Source organism: Bradysia coprophila, unplaced genomic scaffold (assembly GCF_014529535.1).
Source record: "Bradysia coprophila strain Holo2 unplaced genomic scaffold, BU_Bcop_v1 contig_476, whole genome shotgun sequence".
Taxonomy (NCBI): domain Eukaryota; kingdom Metazoa; phylum Arthropoda; class Insecta; order Diptera; family Sciaridae; genus Bradysia; species Bradysia coprophila.
The window spans coordinates 3,530,516-3,551,677 of NW_023503727.1; the positions used below are offsets into that span (position 1 = coordinate 3,530,516).

At 39.5% G+C, this 21,162-nt stretch overlaps 4 protein-coding genes and 1 long non-coding RNA gene across 6 annotated transcripts; 2 read left to right on the forward strand and 3 right to left on the reverse strand.

The window, feature by feature from the left end:
• Window positions 1-1,001: 1,001 nt before the first annotated feature.
• LOC119082727 lies at window positions 1,002-3,305 on the reverse strand. The gene is made up of 5 exons (XM_037192313.1): window positions 3,095-3,305; window positions 1,667-1,723; window positions 1,479-1,604; window positions 1,188-1,416; window positions 1,002-1,131 (listed from the first exon to the last, which is right to left on the reverse strand). The coding sequence occupies exons 1-4, from the start codon at window positions 3,158-3,160 to the stop codon at window positions 1,243-1,245; spliced, it is 423 nt and encodes a 140-aa protein (XP_037048208.1). The 5' UTR covers window positions 3,161-3,305; the 3' UTR covers window positions 1,002-1,131; window positions 1,188-1,242.
• Window positions 3,306-3,749: 444 nt separating this feature from the next.
• Window positions 3,750-3,967, reverse strand: LOC119082736. Its single transcript, XR_005088704.1, has 2 exons — window positions 3,928-3,967; window positions 3,750-3,897 (listed from the first exon to the last, which is right to left on the reverse strand). It is a non-coding gene; the product is annotated as an uncharacterized LOC119082736 (long non-coding RNA).
• Window positions 3,968-6,954: 2,987 nt separating this feature from the next.
• Window positions 6,955-8,649, forward strand: LOC119082737. Its single transcript, XM_037192318.1, has 2 exons — window positions 6,955-7,462; window positions 7,566-8,649. The coding sequence occupies exons 1-2, from the start codon at window positions 7,050-7,052 to the stop codon at window positions 8,566-8,568; spliced, it is 1,416 nt and encodes a 471-aa protein (XP_037048213.1). The 5' UTR covers window positions 6,955-7,049; the 3' UTR covers window positions 8,569-8,649.
• A 4,140-nt stretch (window positions 8,650-12,789) lies between these two features.
• LOC119082740 lies at window positions 12,790-16,072 on the forward strand. Of its 2 annotated transcripts, XM_037192321.1 has the most exons (4): window positions 12,790-13,375; window positions 13,446-13,549; window positions 13,583-13,779; window positions 15,667-16,072. In XM_037192321.1, exons 1-4 carry the CDS (start codon window positions 13,074-13,076, stop codon window positions 15,919-15,921), a joined length of 858 nt encoding a protein of 285 aa, XP_037048216.1. In that variant the 5' UTR covers window positions 12,790-13,073; the 3' UTR covers window positions 15,922-16,072. The 2 variants fall into 2 exon arrangements, with proteins under 2 accessions (XP_037048216.1, XP_037048215.1); XM_037192320.1 differs by having other exon boundaries at window positions 12,791-13,375; window positions 13,446-13,779.
• Window positions 16,073-16,186: 114 nt separating this feature from the next.
• On the reverse strand, window positions 16,187-19,102 carry LOC119082739 (general transcription factor 3C polypeptide 3). Its single transcript, XM_037192319.1, has 3 exons — window positions 18,464-19,102; window positions 18,166-18,400; window positions 16,187-18,104 (listed from the first exon to the last, which is right to left on the reverse strand). The coding sequence occupies exons 1-3, from the start codon at window positions 18,971-18,973 to the stop codon at window positions 16,192-16,194; spliced, it is 2,658 nt and encodes an 885-aa protein (XP_037048214.1). The 5' UTR covers window positions 18,974-19,102; the 3' UTR covers window positions 16,187-16,191.
• Between the last annotated feature and the right edge of the window lie 2,060 nt (window positions 19,103-21,162).

Genomic DNA, 21,162 nt, shown 5'->3' on the forward strand with positions numbered 1-21,162 from the left:
TGTAATAATTCTTGTAAAATGAATATACTTCACCCGAATAATGTCTGACGACGAAACAGCCTTTATTTTAGATAGTTCACACTATCCAAACTCGATGATGTACGAAGAACCAGAAGAAATAAATCAAATCATCTTCTGTTCGTACTTCTCAAGGGAGCAAAAGCCACAATCAAACTGTCACAAACGAACATAATTCTGCTCCGGGTATTCAACCTGCACTATCGGATTTGGGTACCGATATTTAAGACCTTACCAATCCTGAATATCAACTTAAGGACAAAGTAAGAAAATTCGCATATTGAACGAATAACATTAATCGTTGAAAATGGGACGTGTTTGTTTTCTCCCACAGTATCAAGCAACTATCGTCATCGTCGCTTTTATAAATGCTGTATCGGTATCGGAATGTTGATATCTAGATATAAAAATGCAAAGACAATTGAACCGTTTTCGCTCTAACAGTACCATACAATGTTGTATAATCGTCCGAAAGATAAATCTCGCAACAAAAGTTTATTTTTAAAATTGATCATAGACATAAACAGAAAACAGAAAATATTTTTTTTTTCAAATTTTCCATTTCATTTGTTGAAATTTTCGCAAAAACCAGTCACAGCAACGATCGTTATCGAATGTGTGAAAAACGCGTTCGGAAAGAATAGTTTCGTTCTGCCGGTGGAGTGTGGAACGGACGATAAATTATGTGCAAACGACCGAATTACAAATTTATTTTTCTCGCAGTTTACAATATTCTTCAATATTGCTTTACGGAGGTGGCGAGTGCGTCATTAAATTGAAGTCCGTTTGAATTATAAAATCAGGCAGATCAACTTATTAGCCGAATCGTAAAAATGTTAAATTATAGTTCGGTTTGGAGGAGATTTTCGGTGCCAACTTTTTTTTTCTGCTCAAGTCTTACTAACTTTTGGATTCTCGACATGGTAATTAATCAAAAAAATCTTCCCATTAATTTCCGCTGATGTCTAATAAAACTACTGACACTGTTTGTAGCATGAAATTTCTATATTTGAGTTGCACTGGCGTCGAAATAAAATTGAGTTTACAAAATAGTTCCATTTTCGAAAGAGAAATCCTGTAGGCATCGATCAAAGGTTCGGTGATTTGGCGATCTACGTAAAACAGTTTGAATCAACAAATAGCCGATATTCACGTGATTAAACTCACCAAAAAACAAATATGCACCAGATGTAGCAAAGGTGGCTTTCCCGGCGAACTACAAACCTAATATCTGTAGCTCGGTTCCAAACTTGTTTCACGCACGAAGCGCGATACACTGCTAGAACGACCGAAATTGTAAGTATCCAGTTCGAGCGATTTGGCACGAATTGACCGCTTGGCACGTTCGATATCATCGTTAGCCATGATTGCCGCAAGTGATGGCAATTTTGGATTTACCTACCAGAATGGCAAATAAAAATATTTTTTTTTCTTAAAAAAATGGAATTTTTTAAACTCACGTCTCTGTAAGTGTAGTGGTAGGGAAGACCGTACGAATATTCATATCTGTATGATGGACGATATCCATAACTCGACGCGGTGCGATAAGAATAAGAACTGTATGGATTGTAGGACCAGTATGGTTTCTATTGGATAATCAGGTTATTTTTGACTGGAAACTCGGAAATCATTTTTTTGTAGCACTTACATAGTATCTTGAGACGTTCGACGGTCTTTCGTACGAACTATAGTAGCTGGTAGTTGTCTGTGTGAGGAAAATGAGGAAAATGTTAAGTTAGCGATTGCATTCGGTCCTAAGGCTCGGAACGGGTTCGGGTTGACCTGTTTTAGTTCAGGTCTGACCTGAACCGGATTTATGACCCGAACCTGAAAAATTATTTCGGGTTCAACCCGAACTTGACCCGAACTTGAATTTTCGATTTCGGGTTTAACCCGAACCTGACCTGAACCCGAAATTGTTCAACCCGAATTTGACCTGAACCTGAATTTTCAATTTCGAGTTCGACCCGAACCTGAACTGAACCCGAAATTTTAAATTTAATCAGGTCGGGTTCGGGTAACCCGAAATTTTGAGCGTTTATTACACTAAAAAAAGTCACAAATTTCGGGTTACCCGAACCCGACCTGATTAAATTTAAAATTTCGGGTTCAGTTCAGGTTCGGGTCGAACTCGAAATTGAAAATTCAGGTTCAGGTCAAATTCGGGTTGAACAATTTCGGGTTCAGGTCGGGTTCGGGTTAAACCCGAAATCGAAAATTCAAGTTCGGGTCAAGTTCGGGTTGAACTGGAAATAATTTTTCAGGTTCGGGTTAAATCAAGTTCGGGTTCCGGTCTGACCGAACCCGACCCGTTCCGAGCCTTATTCGGTCCAGATAAATTTGGTTAAGTCAGATGTTTGTAGAACATAGGCGAACAACGAAAATACCCTGTGGGTATTCGAGCGGTGACTGAAGGGCTTGACTTTTTTTCTATGAACGAAGTAGTTCTTACAAATTTTCGTCGTTCATCGCTCGCACCCATCTTTGTACTTTGGAGGATAGTCAGAACCTTTATTACTGGAAGACAGAACGAGGTCTCACTCAATTCATTTTTCCACCACGATAAACTCATTCCTTTTCTGAACAAAGCATTCTGACCAAGATTTTATGCAAAATCTTTTACTTCATTAGTTTAAATTTCAAACAAAAGAGTTCGGTCCTCAATCCAGAAAGCTAAAACTGGACTGTGGCTTTATGTTGTGTAACACTATTTACTTCTCAGTTATAGTTTCATTGAACCTCCATATTACGTCACCAAAGACGAATTCATCTGAAACTGAAGTATTTTATCATTGGCGAAGTGTCTACATCCTTTTTCATTCATTAGCGTTATGTTTGAAAAGCGAAGGTCGAAAAAAATTCCAAGAATATTGGCGACGGATATGAAGGCAATAAAAGAAAACTTACACAACGAGTCACATAAAATGTCACGGAATTTAAGAAAAACAAAATTAAATTCGAGACACAATTGACCAAGCATCTAAAGAATTTCGATTGTTTTCTTTTACGTAACAGAAAAAAAGTTAGAAAATTCATTCATTCAAAATGGTCTCGTCGATGGAATTGATTAGCATACCGGGTAATAATACGAATACAATCGTGAATAATTTGATGGACGATAGACTTCAAAATCGTAAACCATTGTGGCGGTCGATTTACTTCCTCGTTAGATTTTTATCCTTTCGACGATTGCTCGCACTAAAATCACTAAAACTATCACTGGAAACTAAACGCCGTCACTACACAGTCGAACGGTTCGCGTGGAACTGAAATACTGAATTTTCGTTGGATTTTCAATTTCATAAACAGTTATTTCACTGGTGGGACGATTATGTCTGATGCCATATGTGAAAAGGAAAAGAAAAAAAAAATATTTTAAAATTTCAAAAAGTTAAATTTATCTTTTTTGTTTATCTTTGTGCGATGTTTTAGACGCGTTACCTTGAAGCATACGTTACTGACGACCACTTAGTGGCATAATAGAGATTAATATGTTATTCCGAACACCATTATAGCAAAACATGCATCCAATGTCAAGTTATTAATATATATATTCGGATGTCGACTTGTTGATTCAGTGTAGGGCTAGTGATAAGTAAATGAAAAGGGCCAGAGATGAGAGAGTTTAAGGGTACACTTAAGTATGGTTTACACTCAACAAAAAGTACTTCATGTAAAAGCTGAGAAATCATTTAGAGATATTTTCTGATTTCAAGACAATTCGCATACAATTGCTCCGTTTACTTATTTTCAGTGAGTTTATATTCAAATCAATCAATTTTGACGAGCCTGGGTTAATTTCATATTGTTTTACGGGAAAACCGGAGTTTTCGGTTCGGTTTGAACCGAACCGGAATATTCGGTTTGGTTTAAACCGAACTGGAGTTTTTGGTTCGGTTCAAACCAAACCGGAATATTCCGGCTTTTCGGATAACCGGCTCATCTCTGAGTCCACTACCAAAAATAGTTTAACAAAAAATTTCAACGAGCTATCACACGTTACTGCTGCTTCAAAATTGGCCGAGATATTGAACTTCGAAATATTGATGTTTTTATGATAATAAGCAAAATTTCATTTTTTCAGATAACTGAAATCGCCTACGTTAATTAGTTAGTTCCTATGGAAAAGTGGATCCAGCAACTCCATCGGTTTCTTTGATGGATTTTAATTATTTTCGAAATGAGTGAGGTGTTCCAAGGTTGGTTCCCAAATTTTGGGATGACAGATGATTCCTCTGGCACTTCCTAACTTCCATCGGATTTTTCGACAGATTTGGGTTATTTTCGACATGAGTGAGGTGTTCCAAGGTTGGTTCCTAAATTTTGAGATGACAGATGATTCCTCTGGCACTTCCTAACTTCCATCGGACTTTTTGATGGATTTAGGTTATTTTCGACATGAGTGAGGTGTTTCAAGGTTGGTTCCTAAATTTTGGGATGACAGATGATTCCTCTGGCACTTCCTAACTTCCATCGGATTTTTTGATGGATTTGGGTTATTTTGCACATGAGTGAGGTGTTCCAAGGTTGGTTCCCAAATTTTGGGATGACAGATGATTCCTCTGGCACTTCCTAACTTCCATCGGATTTTTCGACAGATTTGGGTTATTTTCGACATGAGTGAGGTGTTCCAAGGTTGGTTCCCAAATTTTGGAGTGACAGATGATTCCTCTGGCACTTCCTAACTTCCATCGGATTTTTCGACAGATTTGGGTTATTTTCGACATGAGTGAGGTGTTCCAAGGTTGTTTCCTAAATTTTGGGATGACAGGTCATTCCTCTGGCACTTCCTAACTTCCATCGGACTTTTTGATGGATTTGGGTTATTTTCGACATGAGTGAGGTGTTTCAAGGTTGGTTCCCAATTTTTGGGATGACAGATGATTCCTCTGGCACTTACAAACTTTTATCGGATTTTTCGACAGATTTGGGTTATTTTCGACATGAGTGAGGTGTTCCAAGGTTGGTTCCCAAACTTTGGGATGACAGATGATTCCTCTGGCACTTCCTAACTTTCATCGGATTTTTCGACAGATTTGGGTTATTTTCGACATGAGTGAGGTGTTCCAAGGTTGGTTCTTAAATTTTGAGATGACAGATGATTCCTCTGGCACTTCCTAACTTCCATCGGACTTTTTGATGGATTTAGGTTATTTTCGACATGAGTGAGGTGTTTCAAGGTTGGTTCCTAAATTTTGGGATGACAGATGATTCCTCTGGCACTTCCTAACTTCCATCGGATTTTTTGATGGATTTGGGTTATTTTGCACATGAGTGAGGTGTTCCAAGGTTGGTTCCCAAATTTTGGGATGACAGATGATTCCTCTGGCACTTCCTAACTTCCATCGGATTTTTCGACAGATTTGGGTTATTTTCGACATGAGTTAGGTGTTCCAAGGTTTGTTCCTAAATTTTGAGATGACAGATGTTTCCTCTGGCACTTCCTAACTTCCATCGGATTTTTTGATTGATTTGGGTTATTTTCGACATTAGTGAGGTGTTCCAAGGTTGGTTCCCAAACTTTGGGATGACAGATGATTCCTCTGGCACTTCCTAACTTTCATCGGATTTTTCGACAGATTTGGGTTATTTTCGACATGAGTGAGGTGTTCCAAGGTTGGTTCTTAAATTTTGAGATGACAGATGATTCCTCTGGCACTTCCTAACTTCCATCGGACTTTTTGATGGATTTAGGTTATTTTCGACATGAGTGAGGTGTTCCAAGGTTGGTTCCTAAATTTTGAGATGACAGATGTTTCCTCTGGCACTTCCTAACTTCCATCGGATTTTTTGATGGATTTGGGTTATTTTGCACATGAGTGAGGTGTTCCAAGGTTGGTTCCCAAATTTTGGGATGACAGATGATTCCTCTGGCACTTCCTAACTTTCATCGGATTTTTCGACAGATTTGGGTTATTTTCGACATGAGTGATGTGTTCCAAGGTTGGTTCTTAAATTTTGAGATGACAGATGATTCCTCTGGCACTTCCTAACTTCCATCGGACTTTTTGATGGATTTGGGTTATTTTCGACATGAGTGAGGTGTTTCAAGGTTGGTTCCTAAATTTTGGGATGACAGATGATTCCTCTGGCACTTCCTAACTTCCATCGGATTTTTTGATGGATTTGGGTTATTTTGGACATGAGTGAGGTGTTCCAAGGTTGGTTCCCAATTTTGGGATGACAGATGATTCCTCTGGCACTACCTAACTTCCATCGGATTTTTTGATGGATTTGGGTTATTTTCGACATGAGTGAGGTGTTCCAAGGTTGGTTCCTAAATTTTGGGATGACAGGTCATTCCTCTGGCACTACCTAACTTCCATCGGATTTTTTGATGGATTTGGGTTATTTTCGATATAAGTGAGATGTTCCAATTTTCTTTCACAAATTATTTGGGTAAATTTTTTGTGGATAAAAATTTTGCGTACGACCCTCAGCGATATCAGTTATTTTGTAAGTAAGATAAAGGACTTGCGTTACATTTACCCTTTAAGGGTATTTTGACTGTTTTTTATATATATTTACATTTTCTACGAATTTTTTTCGCATTCTCGTTGATATTGTGGATGTGAAAGACATACGATGACATGCAGCCCGAGCCACACAAGGCAAAATACAATTACTTCAGGTATTTTTCATACTAAGCTCCCGAGATGAGCGTTAAAACTCATTTCCCTCTCCCTGGGATGCAGTGAGTAAATGAAGAAAATGTGAAATTTGAAAGCGATATTATATTCAAGGTACTTGTGCCTTTAATACCGATTTCAGTTGATGAAAGTTTTCCACGATTTTCTTACACGCACACAGCCGTGAATATTAACTCCCATAAACGTTGTAGAACGGTCCAGTATAACAAGATCGTAAAATAATATGTGCGCATGTCGACGAAACCGTACGATCTCATAACGTTCCAATCACTGTTGTTATATTCAGTTCCGATCGTGACTTTCTGGCAACATAATTTTCCTATTTATACGCTGCGCATTGTGAAGAAAAGGAATTTTCATTTTCATTTTTAATAAGAAACGATGAAAACTCTCACTGCATTCAACGACTTAAATGACGATTGTCTGTTGGAAATATTCAAATATTTATCGGCCGAAGATCTGTGTGCATTGAAACGGACGAATCAAAGATTGCACCAGTTGACGAATTATTACTTTCACACTGTTTATGAAGTGAAAGAGCGAGAGGTTGTAATTGAAGGCACTGATGGTTGTAAATTACGCGACATATTAGAGAACGTCGGACGTTTCGTTCGAAATTTGGTCATCGATTCACCGCGCCGTTACAGTGATATGAATGATTTAAATGAGCAGTGTGATAGGGTGGACGACAGTACGTACATTGGTGAATTAATCGGACGCCTTTGTAGTGATAAATTGAAAATATTACGTTTGCATAGCGTGTACTTGTCTGGATTCCGTTCCACACAGTATGGGTACGAATGCAAAATTAGTGAAATGATAGACCTTTAACTCGGACAGTCATCCTGAGGTGTCTATCCTATTGGGTCATTTGCAACTTTCTCTCTCTCTTTTCAGAGTACTCAAAAATCTGAACAAAATCGAAATGGTTCGATGTTGCGGGAATGTCGACGAATTACTCAGCCATTGCCAGAACGTCACTACCTTGGTTCAACGAAATTGTGGCTTTCTCAACAGATCCGACCAACACTATCTTCTGGTCAATGAGAACGCTCCCCTCGAAAGTCTATTCATTCAGAACGACTACCAGAGCGACCTCGAACCGGAAGTGTTGATCAATTTCTTTCAAAACAAACGAAACATCAAACGATTCAAATATCTGAATCGTGTGTCACCAGCTCCGACATTCCTTTTGCCAATATTCGTTGAATCGATCAGCACCATTGAAGAATTGTGCATTGAATTGGACACATTTTCGCAGACATTCTCATCTGACCTGGAATCGTTATTGCGACTGAAACATCTGAAACGATTGGAATTCAATACGGACGAAATTTCAATTGAATCGTTTGTAAATGATCTGGCGAATAAGAATAGTCTCGAATGCTTTGGTGCGTCCGACATTTGTCTGAATGTGACTCTGTGCAATTCGATGATGCGGTTGACAAATTTGAAGATACTGAAGCTAATTGCGCCGCTTCGATTATTTGAGGATTTTTTCAAAATTCTTTCGAATCAACTCACACGCCTGGAAGAGATTTATCTGGTGCAATGTGAGGACATTTATTTCGGCGATTTGATGGCGTTCGTTGAACATTTGTACAGATTGAAGATTCTCTATTTGTACGAAAATGACTACGTGAATTGGAATGAAAATGACGGATACAATCAGTTCACGATTGACTTTGTGCAGCTCTATAAAATTCGCTCGAACATGACTAATGCCACTTCGATACACGTTTATTTCGACAGCACTATGATGCGACTCATCGAGGAGAATATTTGGCCGCACGAGTACGAATGGTGTTCGAAAAACCAGGTCGTTCGTTTGGGTTTGGCTGACGAGGAAATTGTTAACATCCTTCCGGGTTTCAATCCGAAACGGAATGATGAAACCTAACTTTGTACGAACTTTGTGTTGACAACAGAAAACAGATTGTATGTTGAAGCAAAGCACCTAGCAGGGTAATAGAGGTTTTTACACGTCAAATAGATTAGTATTTTGATACCAATAATACCATTAGCAGCCACCATTAAAGCTACTAATGGTATTATTGGTATCAAAATACTAATCTATTTGACGTGTAAAAACCTCTATTACCCTGCTAGGTGCTTTGGTTGAAGTGGTATCAAGCCCTTGGATAAAAGAAATGAAGTAACAGATTTAATGACTTTGTTGCGGCTACGCTTGCCGTTTCTGAAAAGATTTTAATAAATGGATTAGTGGAAAGAAAAAAATTGATTTTATCACGACAGAGTAAAGTTAACCAGGCAGGAGCGCTGATTTGACTAGGGACCTGAATAATCTAGTAGCCCTATATTTTTTGCGAATAAATTTTTTCAATTTATGTCAGTGTTCATTTGAGTTCATTTTCGTACAGTGTATTAGGTCCCTTATTTGACGTTTCGAAAATGAACCGCTCCCACCGCTCCTGCCTGGTTTATTTTACTCTGCCGTGATTTTATCAGTCATCTATGCTGTCAACGATAAATTCACTTGTTCCCGGCAATACATGTCTATTCCCACAATGCCAAATGCTATAACTGAGACAAATTAGCATCTGTTAAGAGTCCATTCGCCAAAACTTCGAACAGTCGGGATTCAAGCCGACAGCGATCGAAATGAGCTATGACTCAAATGAATCGTCGTTCAATTCTGATAATATCGTGGAAAAACTTTTTTCCCGAAAATTTTTTGTTGGGCTGTCATGGCCCTTAGAAAAATTTTCTCTGAAGTGGTCGCGAAAATCGTTTTTTATCAATTACTCGAACATGCGAGATGTGAATAGATCATTGTCAATGTCGTTTGAGCTGTCAAATAAGTTGTCATTTTCACAAAGCTAACCTCAAATCGAACAAAAAACGTATTGGATGGTGAGATGCCACACAAATTTTCATACATTTCAAGGGGCGGCTCTGTGAACGAAACATCTTTTGAGGTTAGCTTTGTGAAATTGACAACTCATTTGACACTTTTTGAGAGAAGAAACCGCTATTTGACACTGATCTATAATGTCAAATTGTGTACGTTTATGAAGGTCGATGAGCTGAATATTATTGACCAACAAATGCCGATGTTCGACCCACCCAGCCGCCACAACAAGTGAAAAGCCTCGAAAAAACCGAAATTTTTAAAGGGCTCTGAGCGGTTGGGAAAGCTAGTAGCAGGAAGCTCTAACCCGGAGTTTTGTAGCTTACTTCTCACCCTATCCATTGACACCCCACTCGACCATACTCACCGTCCCAGATAGAAATGGAGTTGATTTTTCACAATGTATCTCAACCGATCACATTTTGGAAAATCTTCGAACTTTAAAGTTCCCCAAATAATGTTTTTACGAGCGAATTTTATTAATTATAGTTTTACGAGATAATAGTCAGTAAAACTATCGTGATACAGTCAGAAGATGAGCCATAGATCTTTTTTGTAGAGGCCAAACTGCCAAATTGAATCAAAATTCCAAAATGTTACCTTATCAATTTTTTGAAAATAGTAAATCGAGCTGAAGTGAGAATAGCCCAACAAAATTTTTTATGGAAAAAAAGTTGTTCCACGATATTATCAGAATTGAACGACGATTCATTTGAGCCATAGCTCGTTTGGATCGCCGTCGGCTTGAATCCCAATTCCTTATAAGCTGTTCGAAGTTTTGGCGAATTGACTCTTAAGAACTTTTCATGTATGAGGTTGAGGTATACTTAGTGGACCCTCTTCGACAGCAAACACTATACATTTTCTATCTCCCGATACAGCCATACACCATCTCAACAAGTCTAGCTCTAGGTACACTATTAGTCACAACTTTAATATACACTAGTAGGAGTAGGACATTTGTGTGCGTAACCATAGTTAATTCCGAACCATGCCTATAGGTTAGCAAGCCTTTAGGGTTTCTTCTGGAGCTAATTATATCTCCGCCTAAAGTTAGGCTCAGATATTTACACATAGAAATCACTGTTGCATTCATGTCATTCTTCTGTGTTCGATTCGTTGAGAGAACAAAATAGTCCCAAACACACCGGGAATAGCTTGTTCAATAATCTACTAGTGAAGTGGCTGAGGAAGGTATTTCAAGAAAGATTTTAGGTTTCTGAGAGAATGTTTCATGTGTCGGGGCCGAAAACGGGGATTTTGCAGAAATTTTCTTCTGGGTTTCGGCTACTTACATGAAAAGTTGTAGACGCATCTGTTGTGGACGGTTGTTTTGAGGCACTTCGCACTTGCCTAATATCTGCTGTACGCAACAGTTACGAAAATAACTAAAACGAATCGTCCAATGTTCACTGGTCTCATTAGTCTCATCATAGCACTGTTCGTATGGCAGACATCGTGCATCTTAGAAAATCGTTATAACGATGATTGTAGGTTGTTTCGGATCGATTCCTGATTCTAAATTGATGTGGAGCCGAGACGGCAGCTCAATGGTTCTCTGGTCCCTTTTTTTCTATGATTTTTCATTCGTATGCGAGAAGAGATATCATTCCACTTCCACCGGATAAGTTAAAGAGAAAACTCTAAATTTTTTTTTGGCGAAATTTATTTTTTTACATTTGAATACAAAATGGCGTAAAAACTTGGTCAAAGTCACGGCAGAGTAAAAGTAACCCAGGCAGGAGCGTTTGTTTGACTAGGGACCTGAATAATCTAGTAGCCCTATGTTTTTTGCGAATTAAATTTTTCAACTTATGTCAGTGTTCATTTGAGTTCATTTTCATACAGTGTATTAGGTCCCTCATTTGACGTTTCAATAATGAACCGCTCCTGCCAGGTTTACTTTTACTCTGCCGTGTCAAAGTCGAAAAATATTTTTTTCTCAAATGAAAATCGCTGAAACCGTTTTTTATTTATTGAAATCGGGCAGCTCGTTCCGGAGATATGTCCGTTACAGTGAAGTCACCACCTGTTCTTCATGTAAAAATACATCGAAATTATTATTTATTTAGAGTAAATAATCACACGTATTTCCATGACAATCGACCTAAAGTTGTATTTTCTATAAATTTTAGTAACTCAAGACGTAACCGAGTTTCATATTTTCACGGAAACATGCTCCCTGTTCTAGAATTTAAGGATTTGGAAGGATCTCTGAGTTTTTTTTGGATTCTCTTCAGGATTTATTGAACTGTTGAGGTGGTAGTGGGTCAGTTCCAAAAATTATGTCACTGCATATGCACAATATGTTCCCAGCTCTAGAACGTAAGTATTATGAAGGATATCTGAGGTTTTATTGGGTTCCCTTCTGGACTTTTAGGATTGTTGAGGTTATATTATGTTAGTTCCTAAAGTTCCACTACCTTACATGGTATACCATGCTATCAGTTCCAGAATTTGAGTAATTTGAAGGATTTGTCAAGTTTTTCTGGGTTTCCTTCTGGTCTTCTGTTGTTAATGAGATGGTAGTATTTTGGTTCTCAAAATTCATCCATACAACATGGTCTACCGTCTTCCCAGTTCTAGAATTTTGAGGTTTCTTAGGATATCGATTGAACTTACGGGATTGTTAAGATGACTTTCAATAATCCTGAATATCCAGATGATAATGGTTAAATTTTAGGATCTGACCAGTTTTATAATCCAAAAAGTCCACAATTCAGAGATTTTCCTTTGAGAAAAAAATATTTTTCGACTTTGACCATTTTTTTCCGCCATTTTGGATTCAAATGTCAAAAAATAAATTTCATAAAATTTTTTTTTAGACTTTTCTCTATAACTTATCCTTTGGGAGTGGATTGATATCTCTTCTCGCTTACGAATGAAAAATCATAGAAAAAAAGGGACATAACGGCCGCTCACCAGAGAAACATTGAGCTGCCGTCATGGCCGCACATCAATTTAGAATCAGGAATCGATACGGAACAACCTACAATCATCGTTATAACGATTTTCTAAGTTGCACGATTTTTTGCCTAAGCAGGTCCACTATAACCCAATTATCATTAGACATGTTTCGTCTATCCATCGAAACAACGTCCCAGTCGACATAATAATCATCTCTCTGACTCATACACAAAGGAAGCGAAACTCCTGCCTGTATGAAAGAAATGCAGAGCCTATGTCAGCCAACAGATATTTTTTTGCTGATGCTAGTAGCAGTGCTATGGTCTCTGGTCCCATTCAACCGGTTGACATGTTTGTCGATTGTCAAGCTAATGAAATTAGTAGCCATTTTACCGTTGCTGTGTGCTCTCCTCACATTTTTGTTTAATAACTAACATTATTACCAACTACTATTTGGTATATCCACGCAATTCAAATACGAAAATGATTATTTAAGAGGGAAACACCGAAGGCGAAATAAGATTCCAGAAAATTATTTCGAGTTTCAAAACAATTTTGTCAATTTTATTCGTCCACTTCTCTTGGTTTTGTGTCGTGTCGGTCGTGTCTAGTAAAGAAGCAAAAAAATGCCCAGTGCTAAAATGTCTAAATTTGAAGAATTAAGAGAGATTAAGAAAATACTTGAGAAAGGAATTAAAACGATCGACCGTTGGCTGAATAATGAAGAAATTGGTTCCAGAGTCATATATGCTGTGAATTTAACACTCATGAGAGAAGATCTCACGAAGAAATTAAAAAAAACCAACAAACTGTTGATTCAAATAGCAAAACGTATCAAGAAAGAGATCACTGATGATGATGATGATGATGATGATAATATGTCGAACGCATCGTATGACAACATCTCTCAAGAAGACACTAGTGAAATGTATAAGATTCTTCCGTTTCTTTTCCATGATTTCGCCAATTCTCATTTGTCTTTTTAAATGGTTTATTAGCTGCAACGGCTTCAATGCATCATCAGCAACAGATGCCAGTGAACAGGAAACTTATCAGTCATCAATGGCCGGCTACGAACAAGACGATACACTGGAAGAAATGAGTGAAGGACCTAAGTTTATCCCTAAGACAGCAATAGCAGACTATAAGGCGCCAGTTACAAGCAGCAATAAAGCTACAGTTTCACGTCGTTCTCCGGCAAAGAAACCTTCGTTGGAAAGCACGATACGAAGATCAGAACGCGCGGCGTCGAAGAGGGCGACAGAAGCAATTCGAAAATTGTTCGAGAATATATTGCAAAGAACGAGAAATTTGAAGACAGAGTCTACCGAGGTAAGACATTTAGCAGGGAGTGTGGGAGCAATAGACCCCTAAGACTCGGATCGGTTTCGGGTTGACTGTTTTCAATTCAAGTTGATCTGAACGTGATTTCGACATGAGTCTGAACTAACATTTTTGGTTCGGCTCGAACTTTACTGTCAGTTTTGACCCGAACCCGGACTTTTACCTTCAATTTTGACTCGAACCTGACCCGAACCTGAAATTTGTAGGTTTGATCAGATCGGGTTCGGGTTTAACCTAAAAACTTAGTTCAGGATCTAGTCGAAAATAGATTCCGGTCAGATCGAGTCCAACTCGTTCCGAGCATTAGTAGCACTATAACATGTAAAATAGACTCCCAATTGGATGTCTCACATTTGAGTGATCGTTCTTGGAGGTAAAGAGAGCTACGGTTACAGGCATGAGCGCCGACGGAGAAACCTCGGCGGCGGCTAGCCGAAAAAAAAAGCCTCAGTCCGAGAACCCAAATTTAAATTTTTTTTCAACTACATTCTATTCGGCCTTTGATTACCTCCCAAATGAAACAAAAATTACGAAAAACGGATGAAATTTGCTCGAGTTATATGTGAAATACACATAGGGCCCTAGTAGCGGCCTTAGGCCAAGGACCCAAATTTATTTTTTTTTTCAACAACATTCTATTCGGCATTCGATTACCTTCCAAATCAAACAAAAATTACGAAAAACGGATGAAATTTGCTTGAGTTATATGTAAAATACACATAGGGCCCTAGTATCGGCCTCAGTCCGAGGACCCAAATTTAATTTTTTTTTCAACTACATTCTATTCGGCCTTTGATTACCTCCCAAATGAAACAAAAATTACGAAAAACGGATGAAATTTGCTCGAGTTATATGTAAAATACACATAGGGCCCTAGTATCGGCCTCAGTCCGAGGACCCAAATTTAAATTTTTTTTCAACTACATTCTATTCGGTCTTTGATTACCTCCCAAATGAAACAAAAAATACGAAAAACGGATGAAATTTGCTCGAGTTATATGTAAAATACACATAGGGCCCTAGTAGTGGCCTTAGTCCAAGGACCCAAATTTATTTTTTTTCAACAACATTCTATTCGACCTTTGATTACCTTCCAAATGAAACAAAAATTACGAAAAACGGATGAAATTTACTCGAGTTATATGTGAAGTACACATAGGGCCCTAGTAGCATTTCCCTTCTAAGGCCCCAACTCACGGTCCACTCACCCGATTTTAAAAAACTTTTTTTCCTGGATTGGTATTGACAATACCTATCATTTGCCGTGTCATTTACATTTCCATCGTTTATTTTGCCATAAATATCACCAAAAGACCTTAAATCACTTAGGTGGCCCTAACTCACGAAGGGCCGACCCGAATATGCCCATCTTCGAACTTAGCCTCACTATTTCGACTATCTTTCAGGGAAAAAAAAATTTTGAAATCGGATTTGATTTACTCAAGATATCGACGTGACAGACGGACAGACGGACAGACAAAATTTTTATTGCAGATTCGTCATCTATGAACATAGGCAAACACTTTGCCCTTACCGTCTGCTTCGAATTCCATCAATTACATACGGCATCGTAATCCTATAAGCCCCTTTGTACTTCGTACGGGGCTAAAAATTCAAAAAGTACTTGAGCTGCTTAGGATCAACAGGAATCTCGGTTTTCAAAATTATTTCACCCATTCACCTTTCGAAATCTTTATTTCATTTTCCAGCCGTTTCAAGCCGGCTTGAGCCGTGTTTTTGGCACCGGCTCGGCTGCGGCGCGGCTTGCTCAAAAATGGCCGGCGGCGGCTTGATCGGCGGCTTATTTTCGGCGGCGCTCATGCCTGTACGGTTAGACGCAAATTGTTGACTTCGGTTTTTTGTGTACGTTTTCAGGACGATGAGGACTGGCGACTAGGCGAATTCGCTTGGATTAAATTCAGTGAACGCTCGAAAAACCTTCCCGGAATCGTTTTGCCAGCAATGCATGGAATCAGAAGGGCTAGAACCATCACATTGAAAGGGGTGCTTTCGCTGTACAAATTCGTCATATACAGGTCGAAGTCACGAATCGACGATAAGCTGAAAGATGACAGATATATTACGGCTTTGGCAGAGTTCAACAGCAGAAATGACTGCAAATATAGATGAAACGGACATTGGAGCATTGGAATTTATTTGATCGCAAACCCCTGTGTTGGAACTAGTCGAGATCATTGTTGTAAATAGGATGTAAATTTTAGCATGGCTTTTACTGAGCGTTCCTTGATAGAAACTCGAATAAAATTTTACCCAAAAGACGACTGGACTTTTTGCAGATGGCAAGCGTATATTGCCCGTATAATTATGAAGAGTCCAAGGGTCTGTCCGTAACGAGTGAAATGTGATCATCAGGTCAACGAAACGCAAAAGCCCATCCGCTCACACAACAATGTAATCGTACAAACACTTCCTGGCCAAATACAAATTTCCACTTTTCTTATAAATTAAGTGCAAATTGAAGGCGGCCTCCTTCTTCAGATCGAGATATTCCCGGTTCTTGTCGATCAACTCCGACGAGTAGCCGAGCACTTTGTTGTAATGATGAACGGCGATGTGATTGATGCCCAAATGATGATGCAATCGTCCCAAATTGTAATGGACCTCATGCGGTGCGACATCTTCGCGCAGTTCCTGATATTTCGACGAATAAGACAGTGAATGGGCGATGATTGCATGCTTCTTCTCGATGAATTTCTGTTGGCCCAAGTGTGAGTAGGTGATGGCAATGAGTAGTGCGAGCAGTGGAGATTTGGTCTTCTCGAAAATGCACATGTAATCGTTGATGGCGTATTTGTACGAGCCGGACAACAGGAAGTAATTGGCTCGAATCATTGCCGGTGTTATATGAAGCAATTCGACGCGCCGAAACAGTCGTAGCAAATATCGACTGTACCGGATGTCAATTGAAAATTGTAGCACGACATTGAATAGGTTCCATGCACGGGGTATGTCCATGTGCTTGTTCAACATCTCCTTACCAAGCACGTACGACAAATTACTGTCACGTGTGTAGATCGACGATAGGACAGCTAGGAAATCCAATTCCCGTGAATAGGCCGCATAGAATCGCCTCGATGTGTGCATCGTCAAAACGATCCTCTGCATCAGTAGAAACCGCTTCTGCTCGTAGCAGATGCTAATGATGTCGTTGAACAAGTTCCATTCGTTTTCCAATGCTGGTTCGTTGTCCGACTTAATGAATTCCGGTACGTCTGTATCGTCAACCGGTTCCGAGTTGTTCACTCGATGCTCCTTGATCATCGCCACTTTGTTGGACATTTTGACAATTGATGCCGCGATGGTCATCTCGTCGCTGTTCCGTAATTTAATCGCATTCCGTGAGAGCAGGAAAAAACTGACGTCAACGTACTGGTCCATGTTACCCGTTTCTTTGAGCATAAAACACCGTTCGTACAGCACGCACGGATCGATGATTTCATTTTCCAGATCCTGTTCCAGAACGGTCATAGCGGCTGCATATTTCCCCTGCTTCTTCAACAGGGCCGACAACGTCAACCGAGCATCGAAGTGTTGCGGAGCCAATTTCACCACTTGCTGATACGATTCGATTGCTTCGTCAATTTGATTGATTACGCGGTAACATTCTGCGTGCCGTAGCCACACCGCTGCCAAACTATAATTTTGACTTTTGACCAACGGAATCAGCAACCTCAACGCCTCGCGATATTTTTCCTCTTTCATTAACGCTTCAGCGATGTCCAAATAACAGTCGCCCGCCTCTTCCACATCGATGAATTTGGTGATGTTATCGAAGAGGTAGTCGAACAAATGGAAGGCACGCAAATGCACCATACTGACAATCAGCTTCGACCGAAAGTCCAAGTTGATCGAATCGGGAATGTCGCACATGGTGATGTACATATCCGTAGCGGCAGCATCTTCGTTGATCACAATATTGAGACCGGCGTGAACGCATAGAACGTCTAGCACTGTCTTGTACGATCCAGTCGATATCAGCAGTTCCAGGTACATGTGAAGGTCCTCCAATTTGAACTGATTCGGTATTTTGTCGTACGCACAGTTCAGTGCAGACAGCGCCTTCTGCATTTTATTCTCCTCGACAAACTTTTTCGCAACATACTTGGCACGTTCCATCAGAAAGTCTCCCGATTCGGGCGGTATCACCGACAGCATACTGAACGTACATCGGAACGCTAATTTATCTTCGCCGATTGATTCTAGCAGTTCAATGCGACGAAGTCGTAGCTCTAAATTCCGCGGATGGAATTTACTGGCCTTGGCATAGCAGTTGATTGCTTGCTTCACATTTCCTACAAAAAATGGGAAATGAAATTCTGGTCAAACCGTTCTGCGAGAATCAGTAATCGTTACCCTGTTCGATAGCCAATTGGGCTATGCGAATCCATTGGTCCATGTCGCTGGGATTTAAATGGGCCGCAATCAACGAGAATTGCATGTACTTCTCGACATTGTTTTCGTGTATCTGAGCCAACGTTAAGAACGGTTCATGGTTCAGCGGAACCTGTCGAATGATTTCAAAGCAAAGTTTTTCGGCCAACGCAGTCTGACCGCGGGCATAACAGAGATTCGCTTCACCCATCAGTCCCTGTCAACGCAAATGTGAACTTCAATCGAAACTCTGAATCAAAAGGCGAATTCGAAAGTTTACCTGCAATGCCGGTGGTAACATACACCGACGTCGTGTCACTTTACCCTCTTTGTTCACTGAGCGACCCGTCAAATTGCCACGGAACGCATCACGGCGCGATTGAAACAGTTCGTTGGTGAAATCATTGCTCGAATTTGAGGATGCTGTTGCGGTCACCGGTTCTTCTGGCACTTCGATTTCCTCTTCGACTATTTCATCCGTTTCGTCAATGATCATATCGTCCAGAACGCCCATCTGTGCATTGTAATCGGAGAAATCGATTTCGCCGTTGATGAGCTTTTTGATGAGAATCTCTTCGTGTTCGGGAAGAATTGGCTGTGCGGTGTACGATGATGTAGACGCAATAACCGATGATCGTGTTAGGTTTGGATCGCAGGTACCTTCGTCGGGTGTAACGACCCGAAATTGCGATATCTCGTTTTCCAGTAAGTCTTCCGTTTCAACTTCTTCAATGACCACATCGTCAGTCTCCATCTCCATGTAAATATCATCACTGTCCTCGTCATCCATTTTTCGGACGTTATCTCACAAACATTATCAGGATGTTACAAAATGTGTGGAACAATTCTCAGTGTGTAAAAAATGTAAATAAACAAAGCACCGCCGATGACAGTTCGACGAGAAAATATTCTTCTTGAAATAATGTCGCTCAGTCGGTTTGGTCTTTTTTGCTATAAAAACAGTGGATTCGTTGACTTTTTACGAGAGTCAAAAGGTGCGCCGAAGTGAGGTTCAGGCAAGGGATTTTTCAGGTTCGGAAATTGATCTGTCCAGAAAAATTGTAGTCACCCAAAGTCTCGCCCAAAGTTAGCAAAAAGCATTTTTCTACAGAAAACTTATGTTTAAGAGATTTTAGGAGTATTTTTTGAAATTTTAGGGGTTTTAGGACATTTGAGGAGGTGGGTCTGCAAATATTCACAGAATTCTTTACCACCGTAATGTTTTGGAGAGAGTTTTGCTGCAACATGATGCAAACAAATTCAAGATGATGCTACATCACCTTAAAGTAGGGATGCGCATCTGCATTACCTTCAGAATTTAAATACTTTACCAACTGTTACCAAAGTATAGAAACACTGAAGGTATCGCAAATGCACAGTTATGCAGGGCCTTTTATAACATACAAGCTCGGAGGAAAAATCCACCCCAGTCCCACATCGTTCCACCCCACTTTTTATAAATCCACCCCAGTGCACCCCACTTTTTACAAATCCTCCATACAAAAATTGTAATGAGAGTGCTGTATAGCATCTATCATAAAATTTGCTCAAGGACCATATTTTGTGAAAAAAAGTCTCGCTGCGCGGCATAAATTCTAGAATTTTATTTCAGTATTAGGTACTTCTGTGCTTTTGAGAGCTGTTATGATGTGTTCATCGATAGATAATCTGATTCAGAACCGGAAAATAATCGCAATTAACTTAGTAAGTTTTTAACATCTATTTTTTATTGATGTAGAACGCTTTTCTGATACAGATCTGTGTGTTTGGAAAAATATGGTCTAAGATCTTCACTAATCTCCACAGAAAAAAAAATATTTTTTTTGAAAAAATTCGATTTTACGTGCATTTTTCATAGTTGGGAACGGTTGTGACCTCTTGGGAAGTACAAAGTACAACTTGAGTGATCATTTATTGACTGCAAATGAATGGCGAACGGTTCTGTTCATTTTATAAAGTCAATTTAATGAGGTTTTCCCACGGCAGAGTAAAAGTAACCCAGGCAGGAGCGCGCAGGAGCGCTTGTTTGACTAGGGACCTGAATAATCTAGTAGCCGTATGTTTTTTGCGAATTAAATTTTTCAATTTATGTCAGTGTTCATTTGAGTTCATTTTCATACAGTGTATTAAGTCCATCATTTGACGTTTCAATAATGAACCGCTCCTGCCAGGTTTACTTTTACTCTGCCGTGGGTTTTCCACCTTCTACGAAGTAGGACGAAAGCTACATTTTCAAGGCCAATGATGGGATCGGACCGTTTTGGGCCTTACATTTTCATCGCTTTACTCCTGTTTCACGACCAAAAATAAGTTGAAAGCACTGAAAAATATGGGTTTACTGGTCAGAAATTTTACTTCGACTACATTTTTGACTTGCACCACAATTTATTTGGAGTGTATTATATTAGGAACGACAGAGGCCAAGTCGAGCTACACTTCCATGGATAAGCCAGCAGGAATGTCCAAACGTTTACCATATTTTGAGTCAAAAGTCTAGAACGGGCTGCGGCGCTTACCGATGATTATACTTTTAATAAAGGTTTACCAGAGACCTATTTTCCTACAACATTTCAACTTTTAGAAACATTTCTATCTCGAGCTATCGCAAAGAAACTGTTTTCGCGACCCCTTGACATGTTACTACTTTTCACGTGTTCACTCTGAAAATGGGAAACTAACACGAAAAGTAAAAAATACCTATTTCTTAGAATTGAAAGACGATTCAAACGAGCCCGGATCGCCGAACCATTGTACCCGATTTTCACCGAAATTGGTTGAAGTTTTGGCGATAGGTTTTTTCCAAGGTGAAATGAAATGTCAAACCGTCATCCATAGAGCCATAACCTCAACACTATTAACAATGTAATTGTCAAAATAACAAAGAAAAATAAGTTGTGGTTATGGTTCTATCGAGGGTTCTATGGGTGACATCAGTTCGTGTTCTGTTCATTTTGTTCGGCTTAACCGTTGCTTGGAAGA

Bases quoted from the DNA above. Each gene is read 5' to 3' on its own strand.
- LOC119082727 (XM_037192313.1), bottom strand. From the start codon at position 3,160: ATGGTTTACGATTTTGAAGTCTATCGTCCATCAAATTATTCACGATTG. The intron at 1,605-1,666 runs GTAAGTGCTACA...ATTATCCAATAG, and splicing joins CGAACGTCTCAAGATACTAT to AAACCATACTGGTCCTACAA. The intron at 1,417-1,478 runs GTGAGTTTAAAA...CCATTCTGGTAG, and splicing joins ACCACTACACTTACAGAGAC to GTAAATCCAAAATTGCCATC.
- LOC119082737 (XM_037192318.1), top strand. From the start codon at position 7,050: ATGAAAACTCTCACTGCATTCAACGACTTAAATGACGATTGTCTGTTG. The intron at 7,463-7,565 runs GTACGAATGCAA...CTCTCTTTTCAG, and splicing joins TTCCGTTCCACACAGTATGG to AGTACTCAAAAATCTGAACA.
- LOC119082740 (XM_037192320.1), top strand. From the start codon at position 13,074: ATGCCCAGTGCTAAAATGTCTAAATTTGAAGAATTAAGAGAGATTAAG. The intron at 13,376-13,445 runs GTATAAGATTCT...ATGGTTTATTAG, and splicing joins CAAGAAGACACTAGTGAAAT to CTGCAACGGCTTCAATGCAT. The intron at 13,780-15,666 runs GTAAGACATTTA...GTACGTTTTCAG, and splicing joins TGAAGACAGAGTCTACCGAG to GACGATGAGGACTGGCGACT.
- LOC119082739 (XM_037192319.1), bottom strand. From the start codon at position 18,973: ATGGATGACGAGGACAGTGATGATATTTACATGGAGATGGAGACTGAC. The intron at 18,401-18,463 runs GTAAACTTTCGA...TTGCGTTGACAG, and splicing joins TGTTACCACCGGCATTGCAG to GGACTGATGGGTGAAGCGAA. The intron at 18,105-18,165 runs GTAACGATTACT...CATTTTTTGTAG, and splicing joins CCAATTGGCTATCGAACAGG to GAAATGTGAAGCAAGCAATC.